The sequence below is a fragment of the Stegodyphus dumicola genome, chromosome 6 (genome assembly GCF_044657685.1).
Source record: "Stegodyphus dumicola isolate Sdum_Otavi_A_Nest chromosome 6, ASM4465768v1".
Classification (NCBI taxonomy): domain Eukaryota; kingdom Metazoa; phylum Arthropoda; class Arachnida; order Araneae; family Eresidae; genus Stegodyphus; species Stegodyphus dumicola.
The window spans coordinates 66095507-66112301 of record NC_140773.1 but is presented as its reverse complement, the minus strand read 5'-3'; the positions used below and the strand labels follow the sequence as shown (position 1 = coordinate 66112301).

At 33.6% G+C, this 16795-nt stretch overlaps 2 protein-coding genes across 2 annotated transcripts in view; both read right to left on the bottom strand.

The window, feature by feature from the left end:
• Positions 1-1511: 1511 nt before the first annotated feature.
• LOC146996767 (vesicle-associated membrane protein 3-like) overlaps positions 1512-16795 on the bottom strand; it is a 58420-nt gene continuing 43136 nt past the window's right edge. The window contains exons 6-7 of the mRNA XM_085817896.1: positions 12502-12614; positions 1512-1731 (exon numbers count right to left, since the gene is read on the bottom strand). Of these exons, the coding sequence (XP_085674022.1) occupies positions 12598-12614 (17 nt within the window). The 3' untranslated portion in view covers positions 1512-1731; positions 12502-12597. The remainder of the gene's footprint in view (positions 1732-12501; positions 12615-16795) is intronic.
• Positions 4464-9676, bottom strand: LOC146996768 (uncharacterized). The gene is made up of 3 exons (XM_085819660.1): positions 9334-9676; positions 8420-9234; positions 4464-4808 (listed from the first exon to the last, which is right to left on the bottom strand). Exons 1-3 carry the CDS (start codon positions 9674-9676, stop codon positions 4464-4466), a joined length of 1503 nt encoding a protein of 500 aa, XP_085675786.1.

The following is a 16795-nucleotide window of genomic DNA, read 5'->3' as shown; positions in this document are numbered from 1 at the left end:
TCGGAAAAGACATCACTAATTTCTAGGCTTTATCTCGCTACAAAAATGTAAAGAGACTTTACTACGTACAATTATTTTTATTACCAAGATTTAACGACTGACTCCTTTAAGCATAGGAGAAGAACGTAAGGAATTTTCTTCTTCCTTACCGGGTGCCCTCATGATGTAAGTGGAATCGCGTCCGGTTGGCATTTGATTCTAAAGTCTAAGATTCCAATCCCGGCTAGGCTATTTATTTTATAACAAATTTCCATCTATGCAAATTAAGGTACTGTGTAGCACAATTATGCTGCATGAATTTTGAGCAAACTGTGTTATGTAATAAACTATGATTTTAGGAAGCTATGTCGTAATATCTATGTGGTGGAAATGTAGCGGTTGAAGCAAGGATTAAGCTGGCTGAATTTGTTTCTTGATAAACTGTAATGCATCTTTAAAAGCAAGAGAAAGACACTAGAATATTTACCAGAAACGATTGAAAGAGCCAATAGAAGGCAACTCCTCCTTACGAATGATTTAGTATAACTTGTAACACAAGCTGTATAATGTCAACATTCCGATTATAAACAGAAATTACTGATAATATTCACATATTTCTCGAATCCTGTACCGATACATTGAATACTTTAAACTACCAATTTTCTACAGTATAACCGTAAAGATTGTTATAAGATTTTTCTTTCATTTGCCTTCAATTTACAGATATTGCAACTAAAAATAAAAATATTTATTAATATGTCTGTTTGACGATTACACAAATTTAAAATTCAACAAAATCAGAACTCCGTTAGCTTAATCAGAACACACATTCAAATTAAATAGAATGCAAAGTGCACCAAATCAACTCGCCCCCTTAAACTTGACTCACACCTTTGGCTTATCAGAAACTTACGCAAAAAAAAAAAAAAAAATTACAATAGTGGATAAAGTATAATACAGAGACACTCAGCCTGTGCTGCAAGAATTCTGAGAAATTCAGGACATAAAAGCTTATAGATATTTTCATTAATTTACATTCTAGTGGTAGCTGATGAAAGTACTATTTAAAATAAAGCTAAAATAATTAGATAACATGATTAACTAACATAAAACCGACAAGCCTTCGTATTATTTTGTATGCATTATGAAAGATTTATTGTTTTACAACCATTTATTAATTCGTAATGTTATTTGTGCTACAGTAAATCCAGCGGAGCTATAAAATTTACTGTTACGGAACAGAAGAATTACTAAAACTTGAAATCAAGTACCTTAGCTAGAAAGTACCTTAGATGTGAAGAAAATAAAAAAAAAGTCGATAAATTTTAAGAATTTAAGTTTTATACTTTGTATTTTTAATTTTAAATTTTAAGAATTTAAAATTAAAAATACAAAGTATAAAACTTTTTACATTTTAATAAAGCACATCCAAATTAATATGAAACAAAGCATGATCATAAATTTTTAATATTTTACATACATCAGGCAAATTGTTTTTAATAAAATTAGAGTTGATGTTTAAGTCAACAAAGGAAAGAGTCAAAACAAGTTTTAATCTATATGTAAATACTACAGTGAAAGCTGGAATAAATTTACACGCAAAAATATCACAATATTGTCCCATATTTGTGCAGATTTCTTTTCATTTTATACATTCCACAGTCATTCATTTAGACACTCAATTCTGAATAAAAGCTTGCTTTCCTCACAAAAATATTGTTTCAAACGGGGCTTGTTATCCTTTTTTGTGACCTAACCAAAGGAGATGAAACGTAATTTAGCAATTCTCTATAGAATAAAAAAACATAAAATAAATAAACTATGACAAAAACACAACAAAGTTGTAAAAATTTCGAATAAAGTTTATATTAAGCATATAAATTTGAACAATGATTATTAAGCTTTATACCTCAGGAATTGCACACATCAAAAAAGAAAAGGAAAAGGAAGGTGACCTAAAATGTTCTTAAGGTACGCACAGAAAAAATTAACTACGAATGAAATTTATAACTGCATTAAGTAAGTGCACATAAACATGCCTTTACAACATAGATGATTTAATACAGCTATACACTATATTAAATTTAATTAAGTAATTTTTCGCCAAAAAATGGGTAAAAACAAATCAGCAAATACAAATACAGTAATTCTTTAGTTACATAAAACATGAATTGAAATATCTTATTTTTAGTTTCTATATTAATCAATAATTGATAAGAAATAATGCTACTAAATACTTCAAATATCGTAAATGCATTTTACACATTTGAAAAGCACATAAAATAGAAACTCGATTATCCAACACAAGTAAGACTAATCGTGATAACATAAAATAGGTTAATGAATATCAATTATTAAAGAGGAACGGACTGAGCAAAAAATATTTTATTGTGTACTTGATTCAACAGAAGCGATACATAATTACTGAATTCTTGAGATTATTATGCATTAGTAAGAGCCAATATTAATAAAATTATTTTATTTTAAAATCTAAATTACATCTCCTTAGATAAGCATCGCATTGTATAAAAGCTGTGAAATATGAAAGAATCATATTGTGATGGTATTAAAGAAATGATGCCATATGCTTTGTAAATTTAAACAAAAGAGCAATTAGTGTCGTAGTTAAGATGATTAAGGTTAATGTTCCCAAAACTCATTTGGAAGCAATAAACATAATATGCCTTGAATAAAGCTTAAAACGTAATATAATTATTACTATTATTATTATATGTGTTTTACCTTATTATTATACTGGTTTGTATAAATCATAAACCATATTAATATTATTATTATTATTCAAACCAAAAATAATAAAAACATTTTCTCGTGCGCAAATTTGTTTTATAATACATTAGGCAAGATGAAATGTGAGATAACTGGAAGATGGATGAATGCTATTTACTATAATATAACTTTTCATATAGAGGACTGTAGGCCTACCACCGGCCGAGCGGTAAAGTCGCTGAATACTGGTAGTTCGGTTCGAAGTTCGAATAAAGTGAACGGGCTGGCTGCATGGGCGCTTTCGTGATTTTCCCCATGTGTAACGTGTATACAATCCAGTTCCCATAGAAAGTCCTCCACGAAGGCATCCCTTCCCTTAGGAAGAAAGCCCTCGAGGCTTTGCCATAATCACACACACATAGAGGACTGTAATCTTTCATAGCTTAAAATTGTAAGTAGTTACAAAAACCAAATTCGTATGCTAAAATGCTCTTTAAAATAGTGCATAAATATTGATAGCTGCTGAGCAAAAGATTTGCCAATTGGATAAGAAATTAAAAAGATTTATTTAAAATTTAATATCAGATAAGAACCAACAATCTAATATCAAATTCTCACCACTTTGTTTTGCTTTAATTTATAAAAGTGTATTTTAAAATAAATTACAGATCAGAAATGTGTAAAAAATATAGTTGATAAGTATCACAAATAAAATTGACTAAATTTATGTATAAAAATATATTTTATTTGTGTAATAAACACAGAAACACCTCATTAAAAACTACATCGGTTATTTCAATGTGTCATAATCAAATTCTGTAGATTCTATGTGTTCTCAATGGAGCCTATAAATACTTCTTTTATTGCATATTTACTTTTAAAATAACTAATAACTGGCAAATATGATAAATCAAAACCTTTAAGTACTTTTTCTATTAAATTATTTTACATTTTCTATTAAATTATTTTACATTTTAAGGGGTTTCCTATCATTTTGCCTATTTATTTAGTCAAAAAATGAAAGGTATAACTTTAATTCATAAAATATTCTCCAAGTCTTCAACGTTCAACTATGCATACCTTATCAGAAGTACTCAATACTAAAAATTAAGTTAGGAACTTCTTGCATTTAAATAACTATATTCTTTATTTATTTGCTTAGCCTCACTCCCTATTTAAAACTCAAATGCTAGGCATTAATTTAGATTAAATAATTTCTTTAATCCAAGACAAGCTATAATTTTAAATTAGGCAAAAATAAGGAGTTTTCATGAAATCCTACAGCTAACAAGCACGTTCCAAGTTAGCAATTAATTATTTGAATTTAACGGCAAGTTAAATGTACCGTTACTGTCTGAATTTAACGATAATCTAAGTTAACGGCACACGGACAATTTAACGGCAAATGTCATTGTTTTAAGCAATTAGATCTGTTTATGTAAGCACTAATCGAATCACGAATGTCGCTGCCTACGCATCTAACTATGAATTTAATGACGTATCTAAATGCCACATCTAAATTTCTGCAAGCGGTGGTTCAGCTATAATTCTAGGATCAAATATTCAATCTAGTTTCAAAATTTATTAAAATACTAAAATTAATCTAATCTAGAACCGAATCTAATGTTACATCTCAGGAACAGCGTTCTAGCTGCGTCATAACAAATCGAAAGTCAAGTTCTCACTGTTGCCATTCTGAGGCAGAGAAAAGTTTGTTTCTAATCAAACCGGAACATCGGCATAGTGAAAGTTTCTAGTCAAACTGGAACATCCCGGCCCCCGTTGGACGATTGTCCAACATCATTTGGAAATGGGAGTGGATTGATATTGGAGACGGCTCGGCGAAAGATTCCATCTGAAGTTCTGACGTCTACGACTCGTACTAGTCCATCTGGACCAGGAAAGGTCCCCTCGATGCGAGCTAGTGTCCACTTCATGGGTGTCTTGCTTTTATCCTTTAACAAGACTAGTTGTCCTGCCTTGAGATTGGATCTCACTTGATTCCATTTTGAGCGGTTCTGCAAATGATTAAGATATTCCAAGCTCCAACGGTTCCAGAAATTAGCTCTAAGTTTTTGAATTAAGGTCCATCTAGAAACAAGGTCAAAGAATCTACAGAATCATTTGGTTCTGGTATCGACAAAAGTGGAGCTCCTGTTAGGAAATGACCTGGAGTCGAAGGCTGAAGATCTGTTGTATAAGCCGAAATAGCTGATAGAGGTCGAGAGTTCAAGCAGGCTTCTATTTGCGTAATTAATGTATACAGCTCTTCAAAGTTTATTCAAAAAACTTCAAAATTGTCGTTTTCGCGACCTTTGTCAAAATTCTCTTCGTTGATTTTATATTAGCCTCCCATAATCCGCCAAAATGCGGGGAAGAATGAGGAATAAATCTCCATGTTATACCTTCTTCGGAACTAAAGCGCTGAATAGGATCCGATCTACAAATTCTAAAGAGTTTATCAAGAACATTCTTCGTTCCCTTGAAGTTCGTAGCGTTATCACTCCAAACAATGGATGGTTTAGATCGTCTGGCAATAAACCTTCTAAGACATGCTACAAATGCTTCAGTAGACAAATCCGATACTACTTCTAGATGAATGGTCTTTGTACTAAAGCAAATAAATATCGCGATGTATGATTTAAACGTAACTGTAGATCTTTTCAAATTAGGCTTAGTGATAACTGGACCTGCAAAGTCCAGTCCTATTTTTTAGAATGGTCTAGTTATTACAACTCTATCTCTAGGTAAGTCTCCCATCATTTGGTTTATGGTTTCGTTCCTTGTTCGAAAGCACGTCATGCATTTACTTACAACGCGTCTAACTCTATCTTGTCCGGAAGGTATCCAGTATAATTGTCTAATAAAAGAAAGTGTTGTTTGAACGCTCGAATGAAGAGATTTTTTGTGATAATAATCTATGAGTAATTCAGTGAAATTATGTCTTTTGGGTAAAAGAAGTTGATGTTTGTGGTCTTCTGAAAGATTGGAGTAACGTAGTCTCCCGCCAGCTCGTAAAAGTTCATCTTCATCCAGAAATACATTTAAGGATAAAACCTTACTATGACTTGGAACTGATCTTTTCAACTGCAGGCACTTAATTTCAGGTTGAAATTCAGAATGTTGTACACATTTGACTAGCACCTTTGTTGCATTCTGTAGTTCAGAAGCACTCAAAAAACTTTCTTTTCTTAATGGTGGATTGGTTCTACAGTCGTTCGCAAACCTTAAACACCACGCAGTAGTTCTAATCAATTTGCTGAATGACGAATACCTTTTAATGAATTCGTTTTCAATGGAATTTTCACCTGTGACTGTTGAGTTCACTACAGCTCCCCTTCGAAGTTCAAGCTCTTCATTATCTTTGAAATCTCTTACTGATTCTGGAAGTTTTGGCCACGAATCGATACTCTGTAATAGCCACTTAGGTCCATGCCACCACATGTCACTATTTCGTAGTTCAGACAACGTTATTACTTTCGTGGAATTTGTCTTTGTTCCTATGGTCAGCATATCAGCTGGAGTTTCATCTCCAGGGCAATAATTCCAGGACTCAGGTGATGTTTTCTCTCGTATTTCCATTACTCGATGCTGGATGAATGGCTTTATTTATTTAAATCGCCCTTTATCCAATGTAACGTAACAGAAGAGTCTGACCAAAAATATACATTCATCTGGAGTCTTTTCTTTAACTGTTCTTTCACATTCAAGGCTAATCTTGCTCCGATGAGAGCCCCCATCAGCTCTAATCTTGGAAGGGACAGCTTCTTCAGTGGAGCTACTCTGGTTTTGGAAATGACAAAACTACTTCCTATTTAACTGTCCGTCGTGACGTATCGCAAATACCGTATTTACGCGAATCTAATGCGCATCGTTTTTGGCCAAATGTAGTACTCAAAATTGGGGTGCGCATTAGATTCGATGGCGCATTAGATTCGAGTGCAAAGTTCGCCGATGACGTCAACCGAATTTAAATCGTAACAATGGATTACTGTATTTCTCGACTACATTTACCGTTACATTTATCGTTGACACATTATTGCATACTGCAGAGTACGTAGTCACGAAATGGAGGGCAAGAAGAGAAGAATGTCATATGACGCTACTTTCAAACGTAAAGTAATTCTTTATCCTGAAAGAAATGGCAATAGAAAGGCTGGGAGAGAGTTCAACGTAGCTGAGAGCAATTTTCGCTTGTGGCGGCAACAGAAATTGGCACTGTTTGCAACTAAAACTAGTAGAAAGAAATTCACTGGCCCTCGCAAAGGAAGACACCCTAAAATTGAAGAAAAAGTTTTGGAATTTCTACGTGAAAGGAGGAAGAATGGACAACCTGTGACTAGCGACACTATAAGAAATAAAGCAAAAGAGGAGGCTGAAGTTCTTGGAATACCGAAACGAGAGTTTAAAGCTAGCCGTCGATGGGTGGATCGGTTTATGAAGCGGATGGGCTTATTTCTAAGACGCCGTACAACAATATGCCAAAAGCTTCCTGCAGATTTTGAGGGAAAACTACTAACATTTTAGCCATCACACTTCGGAAGGAAAAGAATTTTTCAATGGGGCAAATTGGCAACGCTGACGAGACGCCAATTTGGTTTGATATGTCTCGTAACTACACCATTACGGAGAAGGGGACTAAAAAAGTTATCATCAAAATAGTGAATAAAGACGTTTACTATTAATCACTGATTGTAGAAACTGTTAGCTAGATAGAAATGTTACCATTTATTTCATGTTCATACTTTACGATATGTACCGTATATATGGTAGTGGTAATTTACAATGATTGTTTCACATAACAATAGCCCACTAATAGGTTAATTCTATGTTCTGTTACTTTATGTATAAATCCATTGTTGTATAAAATATGGTATCTAAATTTAAATAAAATTATCATACCATTGATTGATAGTTTATATACAAATCCATTGTTGTATAAAATAAGATTCAATAAATTCCTCATACCATTGATGCGCATTACATTCGCCGACAAACAATTTTTTTATTATTTAAAGTTTTAAAATGGGGATGCGCATTAGATTCGATGGCGCATTAGATTCGCATAAATACGGTATATCACAGCTTCATATGCCTTCTGACTTGCGTCGGTAAAGCAATGCATTTGAATATCTCTCAATTCAGACTTGTTAGTCTTTCGGAAGTAATGTCGCGGAATGTTTACATCCTGAATCGCTGACAGTTCATTAATCCATTTTTTCATTCTGTTTTCAAAGTCCAGTGGTAACGGATCATCCCAATCTACTCCAAGTTGCCAAATTTCCTGCATTAGTATTTTTGCCCTAATAGTGAATGGACTTATAAATCCAATGGTATCGTAAAACTTTCCAATGGTTTTAAGAACTTCTCTTTTTGTCATTAGATTTGTTTCCCCTTGAGCTTGATTAGTTAGATTTTGTGATTCTATCTTCAGAAGGTCTTCCTTGTAATTCCATTTATATCCCAATACTTTCTGTTCCAGAACTTTCTGGATTTCACCATTTTCGTATTCGTCAAAAACTTCCTGCAGATTCTCACAATTTGTTTTCCATTTTCTCATGTTGAAACCAGCAGCCTTCAAAATATATCTAATATCTTCATATATGAGTTTGGCTTCGTTTTCGTCTTCATCCCCACATATTAAATCGTCTACGTATAAACATTCGTTCAATAGTTTAACTGCTTTCTGATTTGTTTCTTTAAAGGTATTTATGTGATGTTTGATAGTAGCGGCAAGCAAAAATGGGCTGGATGTAGCTCCAAACAAAACGCGAGTCATCCTAAACATTTTCGTGTTAGGTTTCCCATCCTTATCTGTAAGGTTATTTGCCCACAAAAATCTTACAGCATCCCTGTCTTCAGGTGACAGAGAAATCTGGAGAAAGGCTTGTTCAATGTCGGCAGTAAATGCTATGCTGTGTGTACGAAATTGTATTAATATCTCTAACAATGGTGGATTTAAATTAGGACCGGAATAGAGACAATCGTTTAAAGAGTATTCGTTTTTCGAATGGCTGGATGCATCAAATACAACTCTCACGGGTTTGTCAGGTCGAATAACTGACTGGTGAGGCATGTAATAAATTCTTCCTGTTTCTTCAGAACTTGGATCAATTTCCTCAGCTATAGCCATTTTTAAATGTTGTTTTATAACTGACTGATACTGCTGATGAAGCAGTGGATCATTTCTCAACCTTTTAACCAGTTTATTAAAGCGAACTTCTGCATTTACGTAATTCGTTTTTAATTCAGACGAATGTTCATTCCAAAGGAGTTTAACCTCATATCGCGTTTCTTTAAATTTGATAGTTCTGTTAAAATTCTCTAAAATGTCATTTTCTATTTTACTCATTTCCTTCCCTTGTTCAATTCCCAATGTTTCTAATTCCCAAAACTGCTTGACTGTGTTGAGATCAATTTGTAACTGTGTTGAGACCAATTTGTCGTCAACAATAATGTCCATGTTTAACAATTCACCGTTAGAATCAGTGCGGCCTTGAAGACACCATCCAAATATTGTTTCGGAAGCTATAAGTTTATTTTTTAAACGTTTAAGTCTACCAGTTATTACTTCATGATAGTAATCTGCTCCGATCAAAACAGCAATATTTTTGTCACTGAATTCACAAGAATCATCTAATTGCAATCCTATTATCTCTTTGTTAATTTTGGAAACTGGGATATCAGGGAAAGCTAAATTAGTTGCCCATATTTGGTTTGTTTCTAAAGCTTCAATTTCTATATTTAGGGATGGTTCACTTCTGTTTTCTAGTTTAACTTTCACAACATTGTAAGTTTGTTCTGTTGCCTGGTTAACCCCAAAGGCAAATACGGACAAAGTCTCCTTTCGAATAACAGGTAATTTACACTTCTCTGAAATGTCCCGAATTATAAAACTTCTCATCAATCCATTGTCTAATAGAATACGAATTGGTTCTAAATTATCCTTCTCAGAAAATGGACGTATCATCACAGTACACGTTTGTAGCAGTGCACTGCGGAAAGTTTCGGTTTTTAATTCACTAATCTGAACATCTTCTTTACTGGATGGAATTGTCGACACGACCTTGTTTTTCTCTGATTTGGTTTCGAGTTGGAAACAAATAGACCTATTGTGTTTTTTATTACATATTTTGCACATTTTTCTTTCCTTACACTGTTTACTTTTATGCTGAGATTTTAGGCACGAAAAACATCGGGCTTGAGATTTTAAAATATTTCTTTTCTCCTCCACGGTTTTAATTTCGCAGCGCTCCGAATCGTGTAGTTCGTCACAATATATGCATTTACTGCTAATGACTGGAGCAACTTATTCATATGTTTTAGACGAACTTCTTTCAAACTGTTGAGCATTTATTACCAAATCTTTTTTCCCAAACCTGTTAATTAACAGTTCTATAGCTGAATCGTAGTTCTCATTTGTAAGCGAGAGTTCGGAAACGGCATTATAAGCTACCCCACCTAGTAATGACTTTAAGTAACTGAATTTATTTACTTTCGATAATGAGTCGTTGTTATGGATAGCTGCCTCGAATTGACTCCAAAATTCCTGCCAATTGCTAGAATCACCAAAAAATTTAGCGATAGTCAATTTTTTAAGGCGAATAATTTTATTATTTTCAAGTTTGGAATCTGTAGCGGTTTCATTAGGTTCCGAATTTTCGAGTTTGTGTAATTCCCTCAATTTTTTTCTTGCTCTAAATTGCCACAGTTGGATTTTTTCTTAATATTCTAGAGCGGATGAAACTTCAAGTTCAAATTCATCCTCTGGGACCTTCAAATCCTGTTCTATTTTGAAAAATAAGCCAGAAAACAAAATGTGATACTTAATTGTTAAAATAAGTTTTCGAATTGCACAGTATAATAAATGCTGTTTCAAAATATTAAAAAATCTAGGTTAAAAAAATCTGGCTGCATGAATTTTGCATAGCATCATATGTAACCAGAGTACAGTAATCTCACGAAAACAGTGCAGTATCAGGTTTTACACTAAAATATGCTTTTCATGTATTTCATTAACATTTTATTGAATTTTTAATATATAATAATATAAAGGGTACATAATTCCACTTTTCATTTATTAAACCACATATATTTATAGTTTATGTGTTATATATGTTTATAATTGAAAAATATTTTAAATGTTCAATTGGCTGAAAGTTTGGCACCACTGGAATACGCGATATGTGTAAGCAATACCAAAATAAACATAAATGTTATGTCATATATACAAATATCTATCGTTCCAATATTTAAAACAATTTTGTATTCTCAAGAGTCATTAAGTGAGAGTAAGAGAGAGAGCAAGTCATTAAGTGGGAATGGTATTTAACTGTTGCTGGTGAAGGTAAGGAATCAGCCTTGTAGTTACATTTGCGAGTGATAGAAAAAGGCTGCTGATCTAAGCGAATCTGACTGAGGGCAGATTGTAATGGATCAAAAACTCGGATTGAGTACCCACGAAACTTAACGACTGGTAGGTTTTCACGATCTACCATTGCTAGTACTTATGCAAAGTGGATAAGTAACAGCGGAAACCAGCAGTAGACGCCAAGGTGTTGGATTGCCACGTGTCATCAAAGAAAAAGGACATCAGGAAGTGTCTCGCTTGATACAGATAAATTGTCGTGGCTCAGCTGACAACCCAGTACAATGCAGGCCCAAGTGCATGTGTTTCGGAACACAAAGTTCATTGGACACTGTTTGATATGAGATTGCACAGCAGACGTCCCGTACTTGTGCCTCTGTTGAGCAAGCGTCATTGTCAGCTACGCCTACAGTGGACCGGGAAACATCCAGATTGATAAATGGATGATAGTTGCCCAGTCTGATGAATCACGATTTCTCATTCATCACGTCGATGGTAGTATCAGGGTCCGCCGTCTTCCAGGCGAGCAGTTGATTCCTCCTATACAGTAAACCATACACAGGCTGGAGGCAGCAGTATTATGCTCTGGGGAACTCTGTGACAAAAAGCGAGCGGCTTTGTGACTATTAGTTGTGATACAACAGACCATGAAAGTTGCAGACTCTCTCAACATAACTGCGGATCATTTGCTTGCATCCTTATATTGCGTCTGTCTTCGCGACTGAAAATGGAATCTTCCACCAGGACAACGTTCTATGTCACAAGGCTCGAAATGTATTAGAATGGTTCGAGGAGCATATGGATGCATTGTAATTAATGTCCTGGCTATCTAACACACCGGATCTTAACCCGATAGAGCACATTTGGGATGTCATGAAGGGGCATCTCAGAGCTTAAATAACACCATCTCGGAATATTTCGAATATGAGTGATTGCTGCTTAGACATTTCGTACAACCTGTCTCCAGTCATGTACCAAGAACTTGTGGCAACCATGTCAATGCAAGTTGTAGCCGTTTTGAAGGCCAGAGGTCGCGCAGCGCGTTATTGAGTAGGTGGTCATAATGTTTCGGCTCTTCAGTGTATTTATTTTCGGAGTCAGTAATAACCTTAAAATTCATACCCGTCATTTATTACTTTTTTCCCATAATGCTTTAATAATAATTTTAATGTTCTGCACAAAACTATGATTTATAACGCATTAAAAATGAAATGGGAAAGATTTTATGAAACAGTGTAATAAAGACCTCATGATGGCATAATAGACGGTCAGACCTCTCATACTGGGTAGGTGTTAAAATGACAGTAGTGCATTAACTGATATATTATAAATGGGTAATCTTCTTACATTTATTGAATGTCCAAAAACAATCATTATTTTCGGGATTTTAACACAACACAGTAAATTAACAGAATAAATTTGCTTACTTGTCTAATTCAGAGCTCCACTGCATAAATAATTTCATGAAGTTTATAAAGCTGAGACCCAAACACCACAGCCGAAGAATAAAAAATTTGGAAGGATCACATGTAAAAATAAACTGAAAAAGAAAATTGCAGTTATCGGTTAACTAAAATATGGAACTAAATGTGAATTTAATAAGAGAATCTTCTCATATTTCAGAAAGAAATGTTAGGTTAATTATGGTAAGAATCTGTAGGATCCATTTGCACAGTATGTACTTTCATGGACATCTTTGAAGGAAATTTACCTTGTACTTGCATTGCACGTAACAGAAACCCATGAAAACACTTATGTGGCGAATCTATTTCATTGCCAAGGGAAAACTCTACGTAGTATATCACAAAACTAATAAGAATTATTTTTAAAATCTTTTTTATTAAACAAACATGCTATTACAATTTATCATCGTAAGACTATACGTCTTCTAATAGAATATAAAATTCGAAAAACCATGCTGCCAGTCCTTATAAAGTGAAAATTGTTTACACATGAGAGGTTTATCAAAACTTAGTGACTTATTTTCAATATTTTCAGTTTGAAAGCATAAAACATACTAATTGACTATTTTTAACTACAAGCTGCTCAATCTTCGTACGCTTTGAATAAATTCTCATACCCTGTGAAAATGAAAGTGTTGAAGGCTCCTAGTTTTTTTTTTCTTACTTCCTTGTACGAAGTAAAGGAAGTATTGTAATCACGAAAAACTCCGGGTACCATATTTCAACGAAAATATCCATTTTGACCGCTATAGAATGCAATTTAACGATGTTTTTCTGTGACACCTGTACGTGTGGACAGAATAAAGGACTCTTTCCCCATACGAATAATAAAACTTATTTAAAATGGATTCAGAAGAATTTTTTTTCCGTGGCGTCTGTACATACGTATGTATGTATCTCGCATAACTCAAAAACGAGTAGCCTCAGAACGTTGAACTTTTGTACATAAGACTACTATAACATGCAGTTGTGCACCTCCTATTGCAATCAACCTCCTATTGCAATTGCACCAGAAGTATATAAATATATATTTATATGTACCAGCTCTGTTACTCAGCTCAGTGAACTCAGTTTTATTAATTCTTATATGTTAGTAAATTGTGCATTTTTTGCTTTAAAAAAGATTGAATTATGTTATTCTTATCTTCCAGTTAAGGTTTTTATATCTTTAGGTCATCTGCATGCAATAGTAGTATAATTATTAACAATTTAAAGTTGTTTAAATGCGGCTAAGCCTAATTTTTGTTTACCATAGCAGCCATATTTTTTTACATTTGAAACTTCTCAGAATATTTAATCTTTCTGCACCTTCAGTGTCTTTTTGCCGAGTGGGACCAAAAGAAAACTTTTAGTTTTGTGTTCCGAAAATTCTGCCTTCTTGCCTGCTGGCCGAATTGCTTGTTTTTTCGGAGAAACTTTAATTTTAGTTGTAAAAAAAGATATTTTTAAACTCTTTTTATTGTATTTGAAATTTCATGTTTTTCTATACTTTTTGAATTCTTAATGAAGATGTTTTGAGATTTACGTATTTTTGCTTTGCCGCGAAGTGAGAACTGAATTAATTGAATGAGAACTATATCTCTAATAAAATTAAAGGAAATAAGTTTAAATGAGCAAAAAATGTGCATAAATTAATAGGTCGTATAATGAAGTCATGTGGTGTCCGCATGAGATTTGTCTGTATGAATTGATAAGTTTTAGATAAAAAAAGCAAAATAAGAATGTAAACGTTGATATTTGTTCAAATATCAATTGCTTCATTTTATTTTGTTTTCCTTTTTATTGAATATTTGATGATATGAGACGTAAATATAACTTTTTATTTAATGACTTTTATGAAGTAACATAAAAATAACCTTTTATTTAAAATAAACCTCACCAGAAATTAGTTAATTTGGAAATAAAGATTTTTCCTGACCTTCTTAGAGAATCATTACGTAACTTTTAGTAAAAATTTCATAATATTGTCTTGGCAGTTTACCATTGCGGTAGATTTAGAAAGATCTTTCCGGATTTCCGAGACGAGAAAAACCATTTATTATTAATGTATTCTACACACTTCATTCATGTTACTTCAGATAAATTTAATTTATTACAAGGAAATTATTTTCCTTTCTATCTTTGTGTGTAATCTTTTTCACAGAAAGAACTTCTACTTCCTAACCAGCTAACAAGCGTTCTTCTTAGACAATTTATACTTCAGAAGCCTGGATTTGGATGGGGCGGGATTGTACTATATATGTGGTACTTTCAGTATCATAACTGAAGAATGACCTTTAATTTGAGATAAAATATCAACATCTCGTGAAATTCTTATAATAGAATGAGTTGGTAAAGAGGAAAAGAAGCATTTTGCTTTAGTAAGTACTACATTAAAGTCTATGGGAAGTGAAATAAAATTTAAAAATTTTTGGAGCATTCAGCGGAGAGCCCTTGTATGTAATGAAACAGATTATTACTTCATTATACGAAGTAAAGGAAGTACTGTAATCTCGGAAAATATAGGATATCATATTTCAAAGAAAATATTCATTTTGACCGCTTCCGAATCCAACTGGACGATGGTATGAAATATTCGAAATGTTCGAAAAGCGAAATGTATGAACTATTCAAGTAGAGTATTACTGGAAGTAGAATATTATTGAAAGCAAAACTAAGGTTGAGTCAGCTTCAAATGATTCGCATAATCAAAGTATGAATGTCTCTTTAACTGAAAATTTTAGCAATCAATGTTCAGTTAAATCGCCAAAGTTACTAATTGAAAAGTTTTCCGGAGATCCGAAACATAAGCAAAATTTTTGGAGTAGTTTCGAAAGTATGATAGATAAAAACGAAAGCATTTAGAAAGTTGAAAAATTCGCATATCTTAAAATCTTTCTACGTGGCCAAGCTGTCAATGTTGTTTCAGGATTCGAATTATCTAAGGATAATTGCGACAACAGTAGTAAAATTATAAAAGATAGGTTCAGGAAAAGAGATATCATGAAAAATCCGTTTATGAATAAAATATTTAGAAGTAAAAAGGTCTAATATTTCACCGTTACGCAGAATTTTGTAAGTAAAAGATACAACAAAAATACACCCACGGTATACACTGTACTGTAGTGTTAAGCATTTAACAGTACAGTACTGCGACTATGCATCTTCTGTGAGAAACACCGCGATTCTATTAAATGTTGTAACATTAAACACCACGATTCTTAAATGCTGTAAATTCCGTAAAGGGGTAACTGAGAAAATAAACATTTTCAAAGCGCATAATCGATGTTTTAAATGTTTTAAGAAATTTCATTTTAGTCATTTTTGCAGAGATAAAAATGTATGTAAATGTAAAGGCAAAAATTAACATGAATCAATCTGTTTGAAACATAATGAGAAAAGCTCAAATTTGTGTAATTTTTCTGAAAATGAATCAACTGTCTCGAGATCGAAGAAGGAACCCTTAGTTTCAAATGTTTGGTTTCTCAGTGTAATATTTCTGTTGGAAATATACTTTATTACAGACGTGTGCTGTTTTGGCTTGCAACGAAAACGAAACTAATCTTCTTGATCAAGGTAGTGAAATATCGTTTATTATAGATACGTTAGCGAGATCTTGAAAGAACCTATCCGAGATGAAAAATTGTCGGTTTCTTGGTTTGGAACTAAAAACCCAATAATTGAGGTTTATCCTGTGGTCGTAATTGAATTAAGAGATAGACGTCAAAAGAATAAAATTAAATTGGAATGCCTAGTGGCTAACATAATATCAGCTTGTCCCATAAAGTGTACCAGACGTGACACGCTCGAGCGCTTAGGTAAACGCTTTCAGCGGATCTAAATGTAAACAACAATGAAGAGTTATTACAACATGTGGGAATATTAATTGGCCTCGACCAATCCTGGGATGTACTGCTGACAAGTCAAAAACACATAAATAAGCCTCTCCAAGCCTAAAATTCCATTTTCGAATGGCTGTTAGTGGGGAACAAAGCAGCACTAGAATACGCCTGCCGTTGGCACATTTCAGGTGACAGTGCGATTTAGCTCAATTCCGCCTCAAATTTTGATGGAGAGCACCCCGGGGGAACGGGTCCCAGGATCTTCCACCCCTCACCCCTTCCAGCAAACCACGCGAGAGAACTTTCGGCTCATTTTTAGGGTGCCCGCATGCGACACCGACACTATACATTTACAAACATCCATGCCTTCTTCGTAATTCGAACCCAAGCCCTTCGGCACTGCAGTTAGCTACGCTAACGACTACACCGGGTTGGCC